Source organism: Aulonocara sp. 'chitande type north' Nkhata Bay, linkage group LG5 (assembly GCF_057382095.1).
Source record: "Aulonocara sp. 'chitande type north' Nkhata Bay isolate Kocher_YH1m ecotype deep benthic linkage group LG5, A_spYH_male_GT1.1, whole genome shotgun sequence".
Classification (NCBI taxonomy): domain Eukaryota; kingdom Metazoa; phylum Chordata; class Actinopteri; order Cichliformes; family Cichlidae; genus Aulonocara; species Aulonocara sp. 'chitande type north' Nkhata Bay.
In genome coordinates this window covers 38,258,916-38,279,680 of record NC_141348.1, presented here as the reverse complement: position 1 = coordinate 38,279,680, position 20,765 = coordinate 38,258,916, and the positions used below count along the sequence as shown (strand labels likewise).

Genomic DNA, 20,765 nt, shown 5'->3' with positions numbered 1-20,765 from the left:
CCGAATTCAAAATCAGGTTTCTTTATAGTGGCTACTACATCTTTCTTTTATATACAGTTTATGTACGTTGAAAATAGTATAGAGATAAAATACAAATGAATATATCTGAACATACAGGGTTTACATCAGATAAAAAAAAAATCTAATACTGTAAGCCCACTGGCCTAAATATTCCAGAAACTGCAGCACACTGAACCAATGATCATCACATGCTCATGGTGCTGCATACTGACAACTTTATGAAGAAGTTAATGAGTCATAACAAGTAGTGTGACACACAATTTTGTAATCCTAAGATAGCACACACACCAGCACACACCCTTATCAAAACACATTTGAAATATAATTTATTGCACATTTAAAGATCAACATAAAGTGGCACAATACCTATTTCAATCTTGTTACATTGGAACAAAAAAGAAAGAAAGACAAAAGAAGTCCTTACAAAATGCTCACACCTTCTGTTTATGATCATAGTTTGTTTTTAGAACAAAATGGCCATAAAGTTGCAGGAATTTCAGACTGAAACTGCATAGATTTATAAATAAAAAAAAAAAAAAAAAAAAAAAGAAAGAAAAAAAGACTGAGACACTTATTAAATATAGCACAGAAAATCCAATCAGACCTTGGCATTACTCATACTTGTCATGGGCCCACTGACATTGTCCCAATGACTTGCAGGCAGTTCAGAGTGTCAAAACAAATTGGGATTTACCCTTTCTAAAAGAGGAACATACTATTAATATGTTCATGGAAAGATATACATAAATATCTCAAGCCCAATTCTGAATTGTCTTTTGCAGAAACAGAGGCTTCAAATAGAACATGGCTAAAAATAAAAAAGAAGAAACATTCCTTAAGCCCCATGTACAGTAGCATCTTATTAATATTTTGGGAGCAGGCGTGTCACTGTAAAAACCTCAGCATGGAGGTGCAATGAAAGAAACTATACAAAAACAAATTACATGATAGTCACAGTCATTTGTTTAAGATACTATTTACATCTTTGACCTCATTTATCATGTCAAACCATCGCATCACAACCCAACTTCCCTTTTTTTGTGGTTTCAGAATATTAGTCATCATTAACTGTCACTGGATCATATTTTCATGATATTCATTTTATTGCTGTATGCCTCCTAGTTTGATAAGCGGCATTGTTGTTTTTGTTGGCAACAACCTCCAACTTTACACTTGCTGTTCTATTGGCTACTTTATGAAACAAATCACTGCAAAATGTGTGACATCCAACATAACCCTGCCATTTAGTGGCATACATGGTACAGCTACAGTATGTACAATATGACAGTGAGAACTGGCTGCAGTGGTTGAGATGTAAAAAACAAAGAAAAAGAAAAAGAAAAATAGTTTCAGAAGTCTGTATATGATCTCCGGGCCTGACCTGAACATGAAGTAAACAGACACATGTTGATGTAAAGTATAGCATAAATACAAACCCAGCCAATGTTCAAGAGAAGAATGGCACCAAAAAAAAACAAAACAAAAAAAAAAAAAACAAACATGCTAACTGGCTTCATAAATCAACTTTTATATTTAAGTCATAAACACAGTTTTATTGGGGTTACCTGATCAGAGTTTTACAGTTTCATTAGGGCTGCCTGGTTGCATATTTCATAGGGATGACACATGTGAGGTAAATGAAAACCTGTCTTGTTGAGAAGTTTGTTTTTACTTGCTAGCATGGAGTTTACTGGGGAGTTTTAATTTCAGAAAAATCATAGTATGTTTAAAAAAAAAAAAAAAAAAAAAACCACAACAACAAGGAAGCCCCATTGATAATAAAACAGTATATACATGGATAGCAGTAAAGAAATGTGATTTGTTTGGCACAGGCCCAAAGAGGCTTTTCCCATCCTGACTTTGATATTTACCAGTAGTAGCATCATCAGCCTCTTAGTAGTTCACATAAATGATGGAACTTTTCCCCTCACTTATGGTTCAGAGATATTCACTGAAGGTGGCCTTTAGTGCCACGGCGACAGTGCTTATTTCAATGCAACTTTCCAGTTAAATTAAGTCAATCAAAACAAGCACTCAGACACTATCTGCATCAAAGACACTTTTAATCAAGGTTGGTTCCAGCAGGCTGTTTATTATGTATGTCAAGAAATACAGCTAGAAAAGGACAGGGTGATGATTAAACAAGAGAGAGCCCTCAATTGTTAATTTAAGTTACCTAATTTAAGTGTTACAGAACCTGCCTGTTGAGTACATTTACCCTGGCACTACCATTATGGCTATTTTAATAGCCTGTCTATTGAAAGTCACAGAAAAATCCACAAAATAAAGTGTTGTCAGATACTTTTGTCTGCCACAAAAACAAAACCTGAAACCACAGGACGAGTACTGTCCAAGTAAACATAAAAATAAAGATGCAAAGTTGAGTTCCAGAGCTGAGTTATTTGGAGACACTTTGAAGAAGCAGCACTTGAGAAAACTGGAGAGAAATGCTGAAAGTCAGACAGAAATAGAGGAAGAGGGGAAGAAATGAGATAAAGGATTTCAAGAGAGACAGACTTTCCTTTGGCACCTGAGCCACAGGGGCAGTGCTCTTCTGTGGGCGGAAAAGGTACCAGACGATGGTGTAGAGACGCAACAAAAGAGGGAAAGAGGGAGGTTTCACTAAACAGCTCATGCCTGATTGAAATATCCTCCCTCTTACTCTCTTCGACAGGAGCTTTATCTTTTCTCCTCTTGCCCTTTCTGTAGATCCTGATTTGATTCCTCCCACATCGGTCGCATCTCTCCAAAACATTTACCCGCAAGTTTAGTCAATCGATTCAATCAGAGCCACAGTCAGTCCAGCAAGAGTTTGCCTTCTACAGCTCAACCTCTTTACTGCAAGAGAACTTAAGTAAACAGTGAGTTCTTGCAGAAAGGAGGTTCTTCAGGTTCTTCTGTAGAAGTTCCGTTATGGCACATGAGGGGACTTCTGCCGGTTTCTATTTCGGTTTTACTTCCACAGATGAATCTCAAATTCCTCACAACTGAGTTTCACAGGCTCAGATCCTTAAACAGGAGCTCCTCTGAGGTCTGTTAGTGCAGATCATTCTGTGCTGAGGCCCTTTCCCCTTCTCACCAGGTTCAATTCGATATACGGTTCTATAGGTTCTCCCCAGGCTGATACTGGGGTTCTGTGGAGGTGAAGTAGTCCTCTAGGAAGCCCTGCAGGTACTCAAATGTAGGCCTCTCTTCTGGATCCTTCCTCCAGCAGGAAAGCATGAGCTCATGCAAGGAGCTTGGGCACTCTGCTGGACAAGGCATCCTGTAGCCACGCTCCACTTGGTCAAGCACTTCTCGGTTAACCATACCTGTCAAGAAAAACAGTAAGTTAGATTTTTGGACAGAAATCCTTTTGTGGTATGGCTCTGATCCAGGACCTTCCCAGCCTGCAGGGGTGGGAAGCTGGTTCAGGCTGGGATGGCAGCAGAAACATCCTGATCAGTGAGCAGAGCAGATATCAATGACAACAGCTGATCAAGTCAGATGTAGCAAGAAAAGGAGAAGATTTGCAGATGTGCAGCAATTGTGGGTATGCTAAAACACCTTATATGGTGCAACTTATGTGATTTGCCTATTGGATGTGTAGAAAGGTATCAGCTAGTTTTGGTCAATTCTGTCTCACAGCGCAAGAGGTTTATCAAATATTGAATTATTTTAAATCATACAACGCGATTTATTTTTTTTATTTGAATAAGAAACTGAAATTATTATGTGGGTTTATCCTGTCAGGTGGAGCTTTTACCTGGATAGGGAACTCTGCCTTTAGTTGCCAGCTCTGTGAGCAGCACACCAAAGGACCAGACATCTGACTTAATGGTGAAACGACCATACAGAGCTGCCTCCGGTGCTGTCCATTTGATTGGGAACTTGGCTCCTAAGAAAACATTATGAAACTCAGTGTGGCATGTTATAAACACTTTAGGACATCTTATTCTTATAAGTCACTTTTTCTTCTGTAACCAAACTTCTCTCTCTCTGATTTGAGTGTAAATATTTTAAGTAGGAAGAGGAGTCTTACCCTGTCTTGCAGTGTACTCATTGTCTTCAATGAGTCTTGCCAGACCAAAGTCAGCCACCTTGCACACGAGGCTGTCTCCTACCAGGATGTTTGCAGCACGCAGGTCCCTGTGGACATAGTTCATCCTCTCCACGTAGGCCATGCCTGCTGCAATCTGGAAGGAGAGAGGACGAGAAATTTAAATTTCCATGTAGTACACCTTTTAGTATTGAATTCTTGGTGGTTAGATGATGCACTTAAGCACACTGATCTTTTGTAATTTTACCTGAGCAGCCATGTCTACCAGCTGAGGCAGACGAAGCAGCTTTCCAGCTTCGCCTTTAAGAAAGTCCAGTAAGCTGCCTGTGAACACAAACCCAATATTATTTAATTTACACAAACCTAAGCTGATAATATGTCAAATGTAAACATCCCTTCCCCCCTTTTTTGAACAAGAATTAGTAAAGAGGATTATGAATTTGTCCGAGTATCAAGCAGGTTTGAGAACCATCTCTTGACACAGTCTGCTGTCATGCGCTACCTTGGCTCATATACTCTGTTACAATATAAATGGGCTCCTCAGACACAACGGCGTACAGCTGGACCAGCTTTTCGTGCCGCAGCTTCTTCATGACCTGTGCTTCTTGAAGGAAGGCCTCTGGAGACATGGTGCCGGGCTTTAGAGTCTTAATGGCTACTCGTGTTGTACCGTTCCACGTACCTGTCAGAAGCCAGACAAAAAGACATTGCTTCTACAGTAAACTGCTGTCCTTACTCCTCTTAGTCCACCTACTCTCCAAATATAAAAGGTTTCCTAGTTTTAACAAGAAAGAGTAAATGATGCTCATGTTGCATCATAAAAGTTTAACCCATCTGCTAAGGTATGTTAGGGATTCTTACCCATCCAGACTTCTCCAAAGCAGCCCTGTCCCAGTTTGACGTCAAGGCGGAGAGACTCTCTGGGGATCTCCCAGGCATCCCTAGCCAGTCCCTGCGTCTGAGGTTTGGTCACTGGACAAACATCTGTTAGAGCGTGGCACAGTCCATCAGAGTGCTCTGAATGAGGAAAGGTTAAGAGTTACCATCAATGCAGTTGACATTTCCTAACTTTTGGTGACTACATGCACCCGAGTACTTACTGCGATAGTGGAAGACTAGCTGCTGTAGGCTGGTGAACTGGGTGCGTGAAGTGATGTAGAAACCTCCGCTATCCAGTTTCCTGATTTTGTAATGTTTAACATTAGCGCCTTTGGTGTTATCATAATCCAGCACTGACAGGCAATACGCCCCTGTGAGCAAGACAAAAACAGACAGAGACAGGTTAGAACAATAAAACCACATTGCTCCTGGCCCATCTGGCAGCTGCTCTCTGGAGTTTCCTAGCAGCTGCGCTTTGGCTATTTAAGACCCTGCTGGTTGGATTAATGGCCAAATAACTAAGCCTTTGTCCTTATCCACTGCCCACCACTACAGAAAGTTTCATTAACCTTGTTTTGTCCAACAGTTTTTCACAAAACTACATTTCACAAGAATAATGATGACAAAATAGCCGATTAGGTAAAAACAAACAAAATGCAAATAACTTAGAAATGTGACAGGACTCAAACTTGATGCGATTTAAAAAAGGACTGAACTCACTTAGCAAACCTAAGCTTTACAGTGAGACATGAAAGAAAATGAAAAAAATCAATTGTGTTCGATCTGGAGTTTCACTGACTGACCTATTCTCTCATTAGAAAGAAACTCTAGAGCAGGAAAGACAGACTTCCCCAAGTGCATCAAGCAAATGTACCAAATCATTACCACCACTATAGTACTACTCAAGTACCTTCACTTCCAGATTTAAAACTAAACATGTAAAACTGAATTATCCTTTATTCATATTCTGAAAGCTAAAGAGCCTTTACATGATTACAACTACTACAGCATTTAGCCACTTCACACCATTTCTTCTTAGGTATGTGACATGAGAGAGACAAAAACCTGTCAAGAGCTCAGAGGAAAGGTTTCTTTAACAGGATCACAATGTGAGTGCTTGTAGCCTGAACCTTGAATGATAAGATTCATCTTTTTCAACATGCAAGAGGCATGTTCATGCTCATCTCTGTCTCACTGCGAGCCTCACATTTGATATCTTATACAGAACACACCCAGAGGCCATGGCATCTTCTGCCAACAGCTCCTCCTATTCTCCCAAATCCTCCCCTTTTTCCTACAAGTGTTCACAGTTCTCCCCTCTTCTCAGTGTGTGTGTGTGTGTGTGTGTGGTGGGAGAACATGGACCTATAGCCGGGGGAAAATCCAGCAACCTTCTAAGATGACCTAGTTCTGGCAGAGTGATTCACCCCTATCCATTCACAAGCCCAACCCATTCCAATCTTTTCCTTTTACTTCCTCCAAAACAGCCCCCTAAAGAGTCAGTTTACGTCACAGGGACCAGATCTGAGTGCAGACTTTCAGCGAAAGATGCAAAACTCTGCCACAAGCCCAGAGAACAAAGACACAGCGCCGCAGGCCAGTGTGAAAGTTAACAAATGACTTAATTAGCAGGTTCTACCTCTTTCAAATTGAGTCCCTGAAGATCTACTTATTTCAAAGCACATCTGCTACTCTGTGTAAGCCTCCAGGGAGGCAGAAAAAGTGTCATCGCTTTATTATTTTGCCCACCTCACACATTTTTAATGTGTGAAAAATTAAGAAATCTTGGGGTTTTATTAAACATGTTTTACAGAGACAGTTTTACTAGATAATCATGGAGTGTAAGGAAACAACTGAAAAACTGATCATTTCACAATTTCATTACGCCAACAACTAATTCTTGTTTTAATTATCAACTTATCAGCAGTTTTTGCCACCTCAACTAATTGCTTAGTGTGCGAAATGTTTAAAGGGGGGAAAACATGAGCCCATACATTTGTTGTGCTTGCACTGTCCCACACCAAAATGAAAACGGCACATTAAAGCATTTAAAAAAAGCTGAAAAAAAGAGAGCATCTGCATTTTACTTAAACAATGAAACCACTTTAGCATAAAAATAGTTTTCAGTGGAAATCTTTTTAATGTCTTCGAATCCCTGCTGTCAAAATGTCAAATCTCATAGTGTATGTATGATATAATTTTTATTTATTTATACTTGGGAGGCCTAAACACAGTTACAATACATTTTAGAAGAATCATGTTGATCCACGTTTTGCACATGTCATCAGCCTGAAAAAACAAAAATACGCCTGCCAAAAGCCTGTTGGTCAAATAAAGAAATGCCACTTTGTGCAGGTCGAACACTGCTGCTAGATAGTTTTAATGTGAGAAAAAAAAAAAGCACTCAGGCTGATTTAATGCATCATTACGCGACTGCAGACAGGCAGAAGAGCTAATTGTTCTTGATAATGGTTCATGATAATGACTGTAGTCTCTGAAGTGATGCAAATGTCTGCTCTCTCACCTTTAGTAGTCTCGCTCTCCCTCACCAAGAAAGTTCCTCGTCTGTTCTGAGGGTTGAGAAGGAGCCTCTCCGAGTCACGTCGAGTGATCTTCCCAAAATACCACCTGCCAAAGTGGGCCACAGAGAGCGAGATCAGTGACGAGCTACTACTGAGCAGCTGGAGCAGGAATGCAGAGCTACGTTTGGATTATATGTATGAACTGTATGTCAGTACTCTTTATTTGTAAACATGGCCTTATCATGCATGGATCATTAAAATGCGTGCAGAGCACAACTACATGCAGGTTCTGCACTGAAAACCAGCTTTAGATGTAAATAAACTGCAGGGTAAATCGCATGAGGAGAACAAAGAGTGGATAACGTACTCTTCTGCTTGGATGGAGTCGGATGGAGCCACATAGTTGCTGGGGATATAACCGCTCTCTCCAGTTGTCAGGGAGCGAGCGAGCCACCAATCCCCTTCTCTGTGAGGGAAAGAGAGAGACAGAGAGATGAAGAGAGAGTGAGAGTCAATCACGAACAAAACTGAACAAGGCAATTAGAGATATTTAAAGTTTATTCAAAATCAGCACCATATTTCATTGATGAGGAACAACTTCTACCTTGTCTTTTGCTCAAAGACCCAAGAATATAAGAAGCTAAAAAATTTGATTTAATGATGTAAACTGAGGGAAACTGCACATGTATTGGGGACCAGTTTGAGCTTTAGTTTGTAGGAAAGACCGTGCATTCATTTATCAATGGCTTTGGACTTATGGGATTTGTTGCCAATGAGAAAAAACTGAACATTACTGGATTTATCCCTGAAATATTCCAGTAACTTTGAAACAGTGCCCTCTGATATGATCCATCCAGTTAAACTTCCACATCATTTGACTGAAAACCATAGTGCCATTTACACTGCAAAAGTGAAACTTAAAAAACCTCATCCCGCAAAGTTGATAGGATGGAGTTAAGAAAAAAAAAATTGGTAAGATGGAAAATAAATGCAGGCAACCTTTTATTCCACTTGTCCCATCTTAGATTCAACTTTAGCTCTATGTAGAAACATGCAATATGTTTTATATAGGAGATATAGAATTAGTCCATCTCTATTTACCACTTCACGATGAAGCAAATGCAAGGATCGCAGGGACGGTGAAGAAAAGGTTGCATGAGGGTTTTTTTTTTATTGCATTAAATATTACTGACCTGAAGCTGTACTTTTTCCTAGGAGAAACCATGAAGCATGAGAAAGAAAGAGAGGGAGAGATAACAGACACAGCAGACACATCAAAATGCAGCAAGGAGACACGGCAAGGCACGCAGCACGGCACAGACAGATAGCAGACGAGCTGCATAAGCTGTGGGATTACACAGTGGGCTGATTTAACTTTGATTTTCCATTTCAATGTGGGATTCTAATACTATAGGAGAGTATGAATATATTTCATTTATCTTCCATAAATGTCCACTTTAGGCCTTAGAAATACAGCCTGGCTAAACTCATCTAACTACTAAGCACTGCTTTGTAATGCTTCATTATGTATTTATTCTACTTTTCAGCCCAATTATGTAGTGCCAGGCTCTCAATAAATACCAGCAGAGCAGACTTATAGTAGGAAGTTATAGAAAGAGCTCATAGGAAAACAAAAAATTGTTGTGATTGTAAACACCTGCAAGAGAGTTATGTTGCAGATGTTTAGCTTAGAAACAGCAGCTTGAAAAAACTCGCAAAAATTACCCCCCCCCCCCAAAAAAACAACGTAATTTCACTTGAACCTGTTTTGTTTTGTCCTGTTTCTATCTATATCTCGGTACAAAATGCTCCCTCTGAAGTCTCTTAAAAGATTATGATGATCACAGTTGCCCATGAGGAACAGAATGCATTAGCGCAGAGCTGTTCTGCTCACTTTTAGTAAACAGATGGGAAGGATCGACAGTTACCAGATCTGACTATCACCGCGTGTTCATTCATGTCCACATATGTGCGCGTCACAGATCACGTGTGCACCAAGAAATCTGTTCATTCACATCTCTGTGACTGTGTGGCATCACTACTAGAGTTACAGTGGGATGACTCTTGATTCTTACGTGTTGTTGACAATCTGCAGCCGGTCCCCTTTCCTAAAGGTCAGATCAGATGCTGTTCGTGACTCATAATCATACAAAGCCACAAATGTAGTGACGCCTCCTGAAAGAGACCACGGAGAAACAGAAACGTTCATTTGGGGAACAATACAGACACTGAAATAAAGACATTTAGCACACAAAAGGGTATTTCCACTTAAGATCAATGACACTGGTTTAACAGAGCTGGGAAATTTATTTTTTAGGTACAATTTGGTTTCCCAGGGATCTAAAAACAAGGTAAACTTAAAAGCACACCACTGTTCTGCATTTAATTTAGCAAAGATTCCCTCATCTTGTCTCAAGCCCAAACCCTCTCAGGCTGTCGCCAGTCAGTTTTTCAATTAAATTTGAAGAAGAAAATCATCAGTTAAAAACCAGTGGAATAATAAAAATATTATTCTAATAATAATAATAATAACATATATATAATGAATAACGTGTGTGATTTTTAGCACTGTGACCTAGCCCTTGAATTTTCAGCTTTTCAGGGTTGGATGTTAAGGTATTCTACTGCTGCTCTGAAAATGTATCTAATGAAAAATATTGACATTCAGACAGCATCTGTCTGACCGCCCTTGAAGGACAAAGGTATGATATTAATGGGGTTCTATGTAGCTTTATTTAATGAACTTGAGACCTAAACTGGGGAATTCTTCAGCCGATCATTGATTGGCTCATTAGGTGCGCAGCAGTAGGTTGCAACCAGCAGTACTGTTCTTCATATACCAGCAGGCCTTTGCTCTCTGGATGGAGCAACATTAACCCAGCCATCTGGCTGGTTTAGGCACATTACAGTTTAAATATATCCAGTAAATAAAATATGGACAGCGTGACATGTGGTGCTTCAAAGACGAAAAGAAGTTTTTAAGTCTGGCTCTTAGATAGTGAGAAAAAAAAAAAAAGATGCTTTTAAATATTTTTCTGTGTAAATGTGACTTTGGGACTTTTGTGATCTCAAACTGAAAGCAAGTCCGTAGGCTGACAGAGACATCAAAGTTCTCGTCAGATTTATTGAATCCGTTTCACGACCACATTCACACAGGCAGTTAGCTCGTGTTGGCATAAAGACTGGAACCAAGAGAAACAACAAAATCTGCCTTTAAAAGCACTTCTAAAAGCTCACTAATTATACAGGAGGTTACTGTTTGTTCCCACTCAGTTCTTTCATATCAGGGTACGATGTGTTTCTGTTTCCTGCTGCATTTACTTTATTTAAATGTGGGACTAAAGCTTCACAGTAGTTTTACTTTACACTTTCCAGAGTTATCTTTCTAATTCTACTCTAATGTTTTATATGTTTATACAATCAAAAAAAGGTGACTTTTTAAAAAAAAATCTTGTCTTTTCATGGCTTGTTGTTAAGAGGCGCTACATAAATAAACTTGTCCACTTTGCCCCAACTAACCCATTATGATAATGTTTTTCCTACCTGACAGAGGTCCTCTATGAGGTGATGTGACAGTTCCCGTGTGGTCCACTCCTCCGAAGAGAGCCAGCTCGGGAGTATTTGTTGGGGCGTGCTGGTGCTGCCCTTGATGCCCCCGCCTGCCTGTTCCGACGGCAGGGCTCCTGTTGGGTGTTTGGGTCTGCTGGGCGGGTCCCAGGTGGTGGAAGTGCCCGCTGTCGGAGCCTGTGCCTATGGTACCATCCAGGCTCATGGAGCGCTGGCCCGGCTCCTTGGGCTTGCTCTTGCCCGCCCCCATGTGCAGACCTGGGACCAGAGCCAATGATGAGTAAGCAGCACTTTAAGGTCCGAAGTGGCTTTGCTACTGCTTCTGTTAATCAATAAAAGTCAAATACATGCCATCACTGTATACTGTAGACCATGTACACTGCTATAAAAAAAACAAAAAAACAAAACAAAACCCTACAGTATCCCAATTCAGTAAGTGTTTATTTAGTTTTTTTTTTTTTTTTGCATTTGCAATTTCATCCAACATCTCTGCCATCATATCTGCCAGTCCTAGCAGCAAAATTTGACTCAGAGGCAGGCATATGAATGAGGATATTCTTATTAATATTTAAATGCAGTTTGACCCACAAGCATCCTAATGCTTTAACCCTTAATTATTGATGCCATTTCAGTAGACATTTAATACAGTGTTATTTTTAAATACAGTGTTCATTTTCTTAATTGTTTACTAAATCTGACCATTTCAGTGTGACTGTACAAATGTACATTTTAAAGATGACGATTAAAAGAAAAATGAAGTTCACTCAGGAAAAGGAAGCGACCCCATTTCAGTTTCTAGCCATTCACTCTCCTAAAAGAAAAACTCTTGCTTCTAGCATCGCATTCATTTTAGCTCTCCCGGTCTGCTGTTGAGTATCCTTGGAGCTGCTCCAGGTTCAGTTCAAACCGTTTAGCATGCAAATACTCCACGAAGAGGGCACATAAAAACACGCATAGATTCAAGGTCGTTCCTGTCTGATTCAATCTGTTTTGAATCAATAAGCATTTACGTGGAAAACAAAGCTTCAAACAAAGGAGCTGTGGGCCGTACTGAAGCCGTGTGTTAATGCTGCTGAGTTGACAAGGACACAAACAGTTTCATCTCCAACAGGTAATTATACTGCTGCTTTTCCTTCACATCCTCATGTCAAATACATTTATTACAGCCCGATAAATGCAACAAGTCAAGAGTGCGCCTTCATCCCGAGTGCAGACAAAGACAAACATGCTCAGACAGTCAAGTGCACCCACAGAAAGTTAGAGTGCCTTGTTCACACACCAAGACCAATCCTCCCCTCCAGGCATAGCGGCGTGAGTCACTGCGAGACCGACTATTTCAAGCCAGCTGAAACAGAGACAGTCACACACACATGAAACAGTCTTGTTCCTTTGGAACCGAGACCGAGTGTGTGCGTTTCTGTGCATTAGCAGCTGTTCCTTGGTCTCTGGGAAACTAAGCTCAGTCGCACACTAACACCCAAACACAGTTGTGTCTCATATCCTTTTTCCAGCAACCCGTGTATCCTTATGAATGTTTCCAACACACTTGTGTTAGTCTGACAGACAGGACAGAGTTTTATTAAAAGGGAAAGAGGAAGGAACAGGTGTTGTGCCAAAAAGTGATTGTCTGCCAAAAACTGATTTCCGGTATTTGCCAAAAAGCGATTGCTCATATTTAAAGTGCTATAAGTAACTTGTTGGGCTATAATATGTTAAACATATGTCAAATGCATCCCTTATGGATGACATAAAGTCATCTTGAGCCACAAACAACATTCGTGTAGCAAGATACAAGCCGCAATCAGTTTTTGGCAGCGACTTTTATATAACCTTTATTTATGCAGTAAAAAAAATCTCATTAACATTAAAAATGTATTTTGTAAGAGTAAGTTGCCCAACAGGACAGCAGAAATGGCAGCAAATATTACAATAGTTCTGTAAAAATATTTTAAGTGGGGATAAAGGACCGGATTGGTTATAATGTAAGTACAAGTTGTAAAGATACTTAAAAAAACAGATAATTTTTTAATTCTTTATGTAACCCCTTTGTATCCCCTGTTCACCGAAGTCTATTTACGAACATACGTAAAGATATTACACATAAAAAATACACAGAAACACTGGAAATCAGTTTTTGGCAGACAATCACTTTTTGGCACAACACCGGCAGCGGCTGTAAAAAGAACGCGTAGGTGGTTGTTGTATACTGCAACGCAGACAGCTGAGGCTTAGTGGGTGTTTTAAGTGTGATGTGTGACTATAACTTAATTACACAGGTACGGGAATCCTCAAAGACATCCAAGGCTCCCACTGTGAAGCTGTGTTGGCGTGTAAGCTACAATGCGTGTGTGAACGTACACGAGCGATTTCAAACACGAGCGCAGTCGTGCAAGCTTCGCTTCAGCCCCTGCCAGGATGTAATTTGGTGCAGTGGAGGGGTTAATGTATCCCATGGTGCAACACTGAGTCATACTGAGACAAGCTCATAGGGCTTCAGACAAAGATGGACAGGGAAGTGGGAATTGTGTTAATCAATTTAAAGAGCTATTTTAGACATTGGCAATCAACATTATGGCCAGTTGCACTGACCGCCTCTAATGATCAACATCCGCCTCAACGGAAAAAAAAAGAAGAAAAAAAGGTAAAGATAAGATACATGTAAAGTGGGCCCTTACCACACGGGGAAACTTTTCATTTTGTCCTCTGTTACTTCGATATGCTACTAGGGGATTCCCTAGAGGATTGAGCCATCAACTTCCCAACTGGTGAATGACCAGTTCTGCCTCCTTAGACACAGCTGCCCCTAGTCAAACTACATCTGTGTGACTGGAAATTTATGAAAACTTCATAACATCCATATTGTTATGTACACCTGTTCATCAACGCAAATATCAGCCAGTCACATGCTAGCAACTCATTATGCATTTAGCCATGTAGGCATGGTCAAGACAACGTGTTCAAACTGATCATCGAAATGGAAAATAGCATGGCTGTTTGTGTCACATGGACTAATCTGAGTATTTCAGAAACTGCTAATCTACTGAGATTTTCTCATAGTATGGTTAATGGTCTGAAAGAGAGAAACTATGCAGTGAGTGGAAATTCTCTGGGTGAAAGTGCTTAGTTGATGTCAAATGCCAGTGGATAATGGCCCGGCTGCTTTGAGCTAATTGGTAGGCAACAGTAGCTCAAATAATGACTCGTTACAAAGGTATTTGGAAGAACCTCTCTGAAGCCACAAGACGTCAAATCTTGAAGCAGATGGGCTATAGCAGCAGAAGACCACACTGCAAGCACCACCTTTCAGTTAAGAGCAGAAAGCTGAGGCTACAATTCGCACAGGCTTGCAAAAATTCCAAAAACGGTCTGATGAGCCTCCATTTCTGCCGTGACAATCGGCTGGTAGGGTCAGAATTTGTCAAGCACGGATCCACTCTGCCGTCTATCATAGTATACCTTTCTTGTCCCTCACTCGTTACCCGTTATTGTGGTCTATTGCTGATTCCACAGAGGAAAGACATTTTGATCTCAAGGAAATCAGTAATGCCATATGACATGTACCCATGTGTGTCACACATGCCAAATTTACATTTCACCACTTCAACTTTATTAGTATATGCACCACAGTGAATTTGGAGACTGCACAGATATCTCCCTGGTGGTAAATTCAGCAGGGTAAGCACTCGGCAGAGGAGTTCAAGGCAACTCTGATTCGCTCATTCTGGCTTTGATAGCCTCAAATGGATTTGGAAGACGTACTAATCATTAGGATCAATCTCAGACTGATGAGGAGAAGTAATGATTCTCACACACAGGTTTAATGTGAGCTGCAGTGTCCAGCACTTAGTTTAGTACTTCGCAGAGCAGCGTACAAACCACAGCGCCCTCGGAAGCCTCAAAGCCGGCGTGTTTGTGTAAACAACAGAAGTAGCTCTGTAGCAGAGCCTTGTGCCTTTTCCTAATATGGTGTTGCAACGGCCTAATATCAAGTGGTAACATGTGACCACATTAGCATAGGGGTATAAAATGAAAGACTATGGATTGGTGAGAATGGAATTAGACATTGTAGAGTCTTGCAAAAGAAAAGAGTAAGTAAGATCTGGAAAATATGTGAGAGATGAGGTGAAGTTGAGTTGGCAGTTTTAGATGAAGCAGACTGCACTACACACCTCGACTGCAACAAGAACAGGCACCTGAGCAGCAGGAGGGCAGGGTGGGAGGAAGGAATAGAGGAGAGAGAGAGGGAGGAAGATGGAGCAGGAGAGCTCCATTTTCATGGTTTTCCAGGACTAGAGATGCAGACTGAAAATTTCTTGGACTATTTTCCAACTTGCAGATCAATGGAAAAAACAAGGAAATGGCTGACGCTACACAAGCAGATTACTGACCCCAGTGTTTATGAGGACGCCAGATACAATTACAGACCATTACATATTGCACTTTGTCTCATGGAAGATAATATCTTGTAGTGGATCAGTTGATGTGACCTACTTCACAGACAGGAGTGTAACAGTTATCAAGGTTTACTCTATATACCTCTACTTTTGGCCCAAACATTCAGTTCATACTTCAGTTTTTCTCTTTGATGAGATGAACAACAAAAACAATAAAAAAATAAATACCACAGGAATACCCTCCAATATTCTGATATAATTCAGTCATTATCTGACTGAGCTTTAAGCATCGCATTAAACTTGCCAGTACAGGAAGGTGGAAGTGCAGCATGATATTGTGAACGTTTTTGTCATGAATCTTGGTTTCTGCGGTTAACACTGTCAACAGAAAGAAGATCCTGGGTCTTTCTGTGTGGACTCTGCATATTCTTCCTGTTTCCATGCGAGTTCGCTATGGAGACATGCATGGAGTTTGATTAACTGATGAATCTAGGTGTGAGTATGAATGGTTTCTGGTCTCTCTGTTAACCCTGCAACAGATTGGTGACCCGTCCGGGGTGTACCTCTCCTTATGCTCCTGGCCCCATCACAACTGGTGTTAATTACATTTTTAGACAAGTTCATGACAGGCTCAGCAGTGAAGACGTGCAAACCTGATCTGTGGGTTATGGGTCATGACCAAATCAGAAGAAAAGCGGTCAATCTAGCAAGAAGGCAAAACAGAATCTCTTTCAAACAGAAACTCATGTTGCTTTGCGCCAAATAATCATAATAATAATATTAAAAATACTTTTCTTTAATTATTAAAGAAAGTTGGCTTCGAGCATGAATGGATAGTGTCTTCTCAAATTTGCAAACTTCTTAAAGCTGAGGTAAGCAGCTGGGATTTTTGTGGCACTCTTTCAGTATTTTTTTTTTTTTTTTTAAAGGTTCCACATTTGTTACATAATATGTGGTTTAAATGTCAAGAGATAGAGTAAAGACATGCTGTAAGGTAAGCTCTGGATTGTTGGATTTCTCTATATTATATATAGGCCATATATAACCTCTTTAGCTCTCACTGTAAAGTCCACTGAGATACGTGTTGTTCTCAATGGAGACTATATAAATAAAGTTAAACGGAATTAACCGGTTCTTGATTTGCCTTGTATGGAGAGTGATTCTAAGGATTTGATACCCTATGAATCTAAACTTTCTGCTCATCAACAGGGAGCAAAAGCTGTGGAGAAAGCAGAAAAAAGTAAAGGAATAATAGCCAGCTGCCTAAATGGAATGCAGGATATAAAGTAGACAAGTCCTAACACCTTTCATGCTCTTCAACTGCATCGCATCAGGCCAATATTTGTTTCAATTTACATGTGCCCCAATATGACTTTTTATCATTTTCATATCCATCTTGAAAGACTACTGAATGATTCTGTGCATACTGAAAGACTTTATGCTGCACCCTGTCCATACTGATTCCAGTGTAAGTGACAAGGGGGTCAAAGTGCACAGTTATCCACAATGCCAGTCATACCTGACATTTCCTCGTGTGCACAGCAGGTCAAAGCTGGCCTTTATCAGTAAATATGTTCAGCTCTTCGATATTTTTGTAAGGGAAAAACATCTGTTTTCCCCAAAGAATGACTTGGTGGAATCCCAACTTCAACCTCATCCCTACAGAGCTGACATTTTCTGCAGTCAGCTGTGTTGCAGCTTTGCTTCCTCAACGCAGTTGGGATAGATTGCCATTGACATTGCTGCTGTGGATTAGCTTTTAATGAGAAAATACACCACTTTTGTTTGTCTCCAGGTAGCATCCATCTGTTAAACCTTTAAACTTGTTAATCTGTTAGTCCTACTGAAATTCTGCATTGTAATTCATTGTCTCACGGATATCTTAATCTACACACACTCAACAAAGCATACTTCTGTGCTGTTTTTCTGCAATTATTTTCAAGCCGAATCCCTAATTATGCAGCCTTTACAATCATTGTAGCCCCCACCCCACCCCCACTTTTTTTTTTACCACCCTTTGCCCGCATCTCAACAAGGAACCATTGTTTGAGAAAACAATGACAAAATTTAGTCCGAAAAAGACTGGAAGATATCCACTTCACCAGAATAATAATGCAGAAGCTGTAGATGAGCTTCAAGTAACCTTAATGCTTTCTTGCACAGAATAAAAACTGCAGATGTTGTCTGTTACATCAACTTAAACTGAAATAGTAACATAACCATTAAATCTTTGATCATCCAATAACAATATTCTCTGGTGTACAGCATCTTTACCTATCTCTTCAGTAGACACAATCAAGTCCCTAAATGTTAAATAGCATAATTAGCCATAATGCAAAGGACCCATCCTAAGAATTTCTGACAAAATGACTGCTTTAAAGCACTACTTACAGTTGAGTGTTTTAGTGCAATCATTCTCATTTTTGTCATTCTTATTTTGCATAGGTTGCCAAAAAAAAAAAACAACCAAAAAACGTTTGGAGTTCCATATTAACCTTCGTAATCCTTCATCTAAGGCTGAGCTCACAAGCTCAACATGTCTGGTCAGGCACATAAGCACATTTGGCCACGACAAACCTCACTGAGTCACAACAGACGGTAACAGTTGCCACTGTGCTGCAGAGAGGAAAGACAGCTCCAGCCAATGTTTCAGCTGAATGGGAAAATTACGGTTTGCCCTTGGGAGGGGAGAGGAGGGGAGGCGAGGGGGTGGTGGTGGTGGTGGGGGCGTAGTAATGATGGTTCCTCAAGATTAAAACGAGAGGAAATGTGCACATTAGTGTCGCTGTCTTATTCCCATATAGATGTTGCATGATGAACAATGCAGTCCACAGATACATGCGTAACGTACAGATCATCTATATATAGCAAAAGTCAGAGAGAGAAAAAGACAATGCAGTCGCATAACTATCGAGCCTTCTCCAATTTTAGTCCTGTAACTCCCCAAATCAGATTTTCTGTGTTTTTTTTCCTCCCATTTCTTTTTATGATTAAATCCCACAGACTTTGGAAAGTGAAAGTCTCTGTCTAGCTGTCTCAATTCATCTTCCCTCTTCCTTAGAAGCCAACATACTCAGCAAAGGCGAGGAAAAAAAGCAGTGGAGGAAGATAAGTGGAGAGGAGAGGGGCACTGTGGCACTCAGCTGATAAAACCCACTTCCGCCCATCTTTAACTAGTGGCTCTGGCAGCGAGCGATCCGGACTAAAAGGAACAGCTGCTGTAGCCGGATTAATTTTACAGGACATCAGTCGTTCAGTCTACAAATTTATATATCTTATTAATGACGCTGTGTCATTCTAGGTCATTTACACACAGCCTTTTTTTATTATTTACAGGATTTTAAAATAAAGTCGGGGTCTGCTTTTTGAATCTGTTCTCTTGAAAAAGTCATTTTACACACATACTGTTTCACAACAGCCTGTCTGATTGTTAACTGGCAGTCAGTTAATCAGTTTTAATGAACAACTGAACATTAAAGAAGCTTTCACTTCTGTCATTTATTTCTGGTTTTCTTTGTTATGAGAGTAAATTGATGTTTTGGACGGTTGACTGGACAAAACAAATGGTATTAAGACGATATCTAGGGTTGTTGCAACTTGTAAAAAAGTAGACCTACATCATTAAAAAAAAATATTTTTGCAGGCCTATATCAAATTTCAATCTTTCACAGCCACATGAGGGGATTATGATGCATTTTCACCCACTTCCTGCACTCTTTTTGCTTGAAATGCACTTGTAAGAATTCAACAAGGTATTTAAATGTTCTTTCATAATTTGCTAACATAATGCTTGCATCTTCATCCAGTGATAACATCCAATACTGAGCATTCCCATGATTCAAGCCAAAAACCTGAATCCCCCGCCGTAAGGAAATAAGCTGGAGCTCGTCCAGAGCCCCCAAACCAACTCTAAATAGATTAACCACATAATTAAAACTCTATTTCCACGGGATTAAACGCCAGTTGTTGTGAGCAAAGCTGCTATCAAAGAAACACGGGGTGGGGTAGTAGCTGCCTACAGGATCAGCAGCTGTCAAAAATGATAATGTCTTTGCTATTAGAAAGAATCGTAAATTGAAATCAAAAACGTTCACTGTTCGTGTTTGCTAAACAGATGCCCACAAGGCTCGTAAACAGTGATTTGTGAATGGGAACCGGGACAAAAATAATAATAATGATGAAAAAGGGACAATGCTCCAGTGAGTGTCGTAGGCTTTGGCTCACATACAGCGCATATGCGGCCTGATGAACCAAAACAGGTGCTGCTACAGCTCCATTTTGAATTTCGATGGATTGTTGGCTTTATTTTCTGTGCGCAGCCGATTTGCTGCGTCTTCCCGAGTGTTCGTGATGATCGCCAAGACAAAAATGAGAGATTTGCACAAACGCTTTGCATTTTGCGGGGCGTAGTAAATCGTCAACAACCTAGCCCTGGCACAGACTGAGTGGCACTGGCCAAATGTGCGAGTGAATGGCCTGTGCAACAATGAAAATACAAGTCAGTGAAGAGGGGGGTAGCTTATCAATCCCTGTGTGAAACATCCGTGAGAGAAAAATGCGCAGCACACATTTTTTTTAAGAAAAAAAAGAAAAGCCGACATTGAATGCCGAAATAAATCTGCATTATCGCACTAAACTGCTACGAGCTCTAATTAACTTACCTTTGACGCGTCTTGAGATTTAGCCCAAAAATCAGAGACGCGCAGCGAGGAACCGTGTTAGATCCGAACGGCTGTCCTCATTAGAAAAATAATGGAATCGGATGGCCAGTTGCTGTGGAAACCCCGGGCCAGCCACGAATCCCATTTAGCGAATTTCGGCAAAATCACAGGAGGAGGAGGAGGTCATGACGGGGACTGCTTTCAGGAGTTGGGGGCACAGCTGCCGAGCGGCTGCGGTGGGCCGGGCAAACCTGTTCAGCTGGGAAGGGTCGGCGGCGCGGTAAATTGGTGCGACGAAGCAGGAGTGGTGTAGTGTGGAAAAGACATGCCTCGTGGGGGGGAAGGCACTAGATAATGCATCACCAACGAAACACGAGAGCGCAAATATGGGGAGGCTGGATTTTACGCAGTAACGTCGGGAGCATTCACCACGTCACCTTGCGTAACTCGACGCCGGCTGTTAAATTCGCCGCGGCGTTGACAGAAATACCCCCCCCCCGTTTGGGTTTTCCTAATATCGTTTTATTAGTCACGACTGAAAACATTCTTATAATAAAGGTAATAAGACACTACGCGCGTGCCCTGTATGTTTACGTCTGTCGTTTGCTGAAAAGCTCCATTTAGCCGACTGGGAAAATTGGTTGCTAAGCGACACACACTTCCCTAATGGTAAGTTTTTGCT

General features: G+C 40.7%; 1 protein-coding gene across 2 annotated transcripts; it reads right to left on the bottom strand.

Moving 5' to 3' along the window:
* Window positions 1-330: 330 nt before the first annotated feature.
* Window positions 331-20,475, bottom strand: LOC147331243 (proto-oncogene tyrosine-protein kinase Src-like). Of its 2 annotated transcripts, XM_086293429.1 has the most exons (13): window positions 20,084-20,474; window positions 11,005-11,350; window positions 9,537-9,636; window positions 8,655-8,672; window positions 7,829-7,927; window positions 7,464-7,567; window positions 5,161-5,310; window positions 4,922-5,077; window positions 4,563-4,742; window positions 4,308-4,384; window positions 4,043-4,196; window positions 3,767-3,898; window positions 331-3,332 (listed from the first exon to the last, which is right to left on the bottom strand). In XM_086293429.1, exons 2-13 carry the CDS (start codon window positions 11,276-11,278, stop codon window positions 3,124-3,126), a joined length of 1,653 nt encoding a protein of 550 aa, XP_086149555.1. In that variant the 5' UTR covers window positions 11,279-11,350; window positions 20,084-20,474; the 3' UTR covers window positions 331-3,123. The 2 variants fall into 2 exon arrangements, with proteins under 2 accessions (XP_086149555.1, XP_086149557.1); XM_086293431.1 differs by lacking the exon at window positions 8,655-8,672 and having other exon boundaries at window positions 20,084-20,475.
* Between the last annotated feature and the right edge of the window lie 290 nt (window positions 20,476-20,765).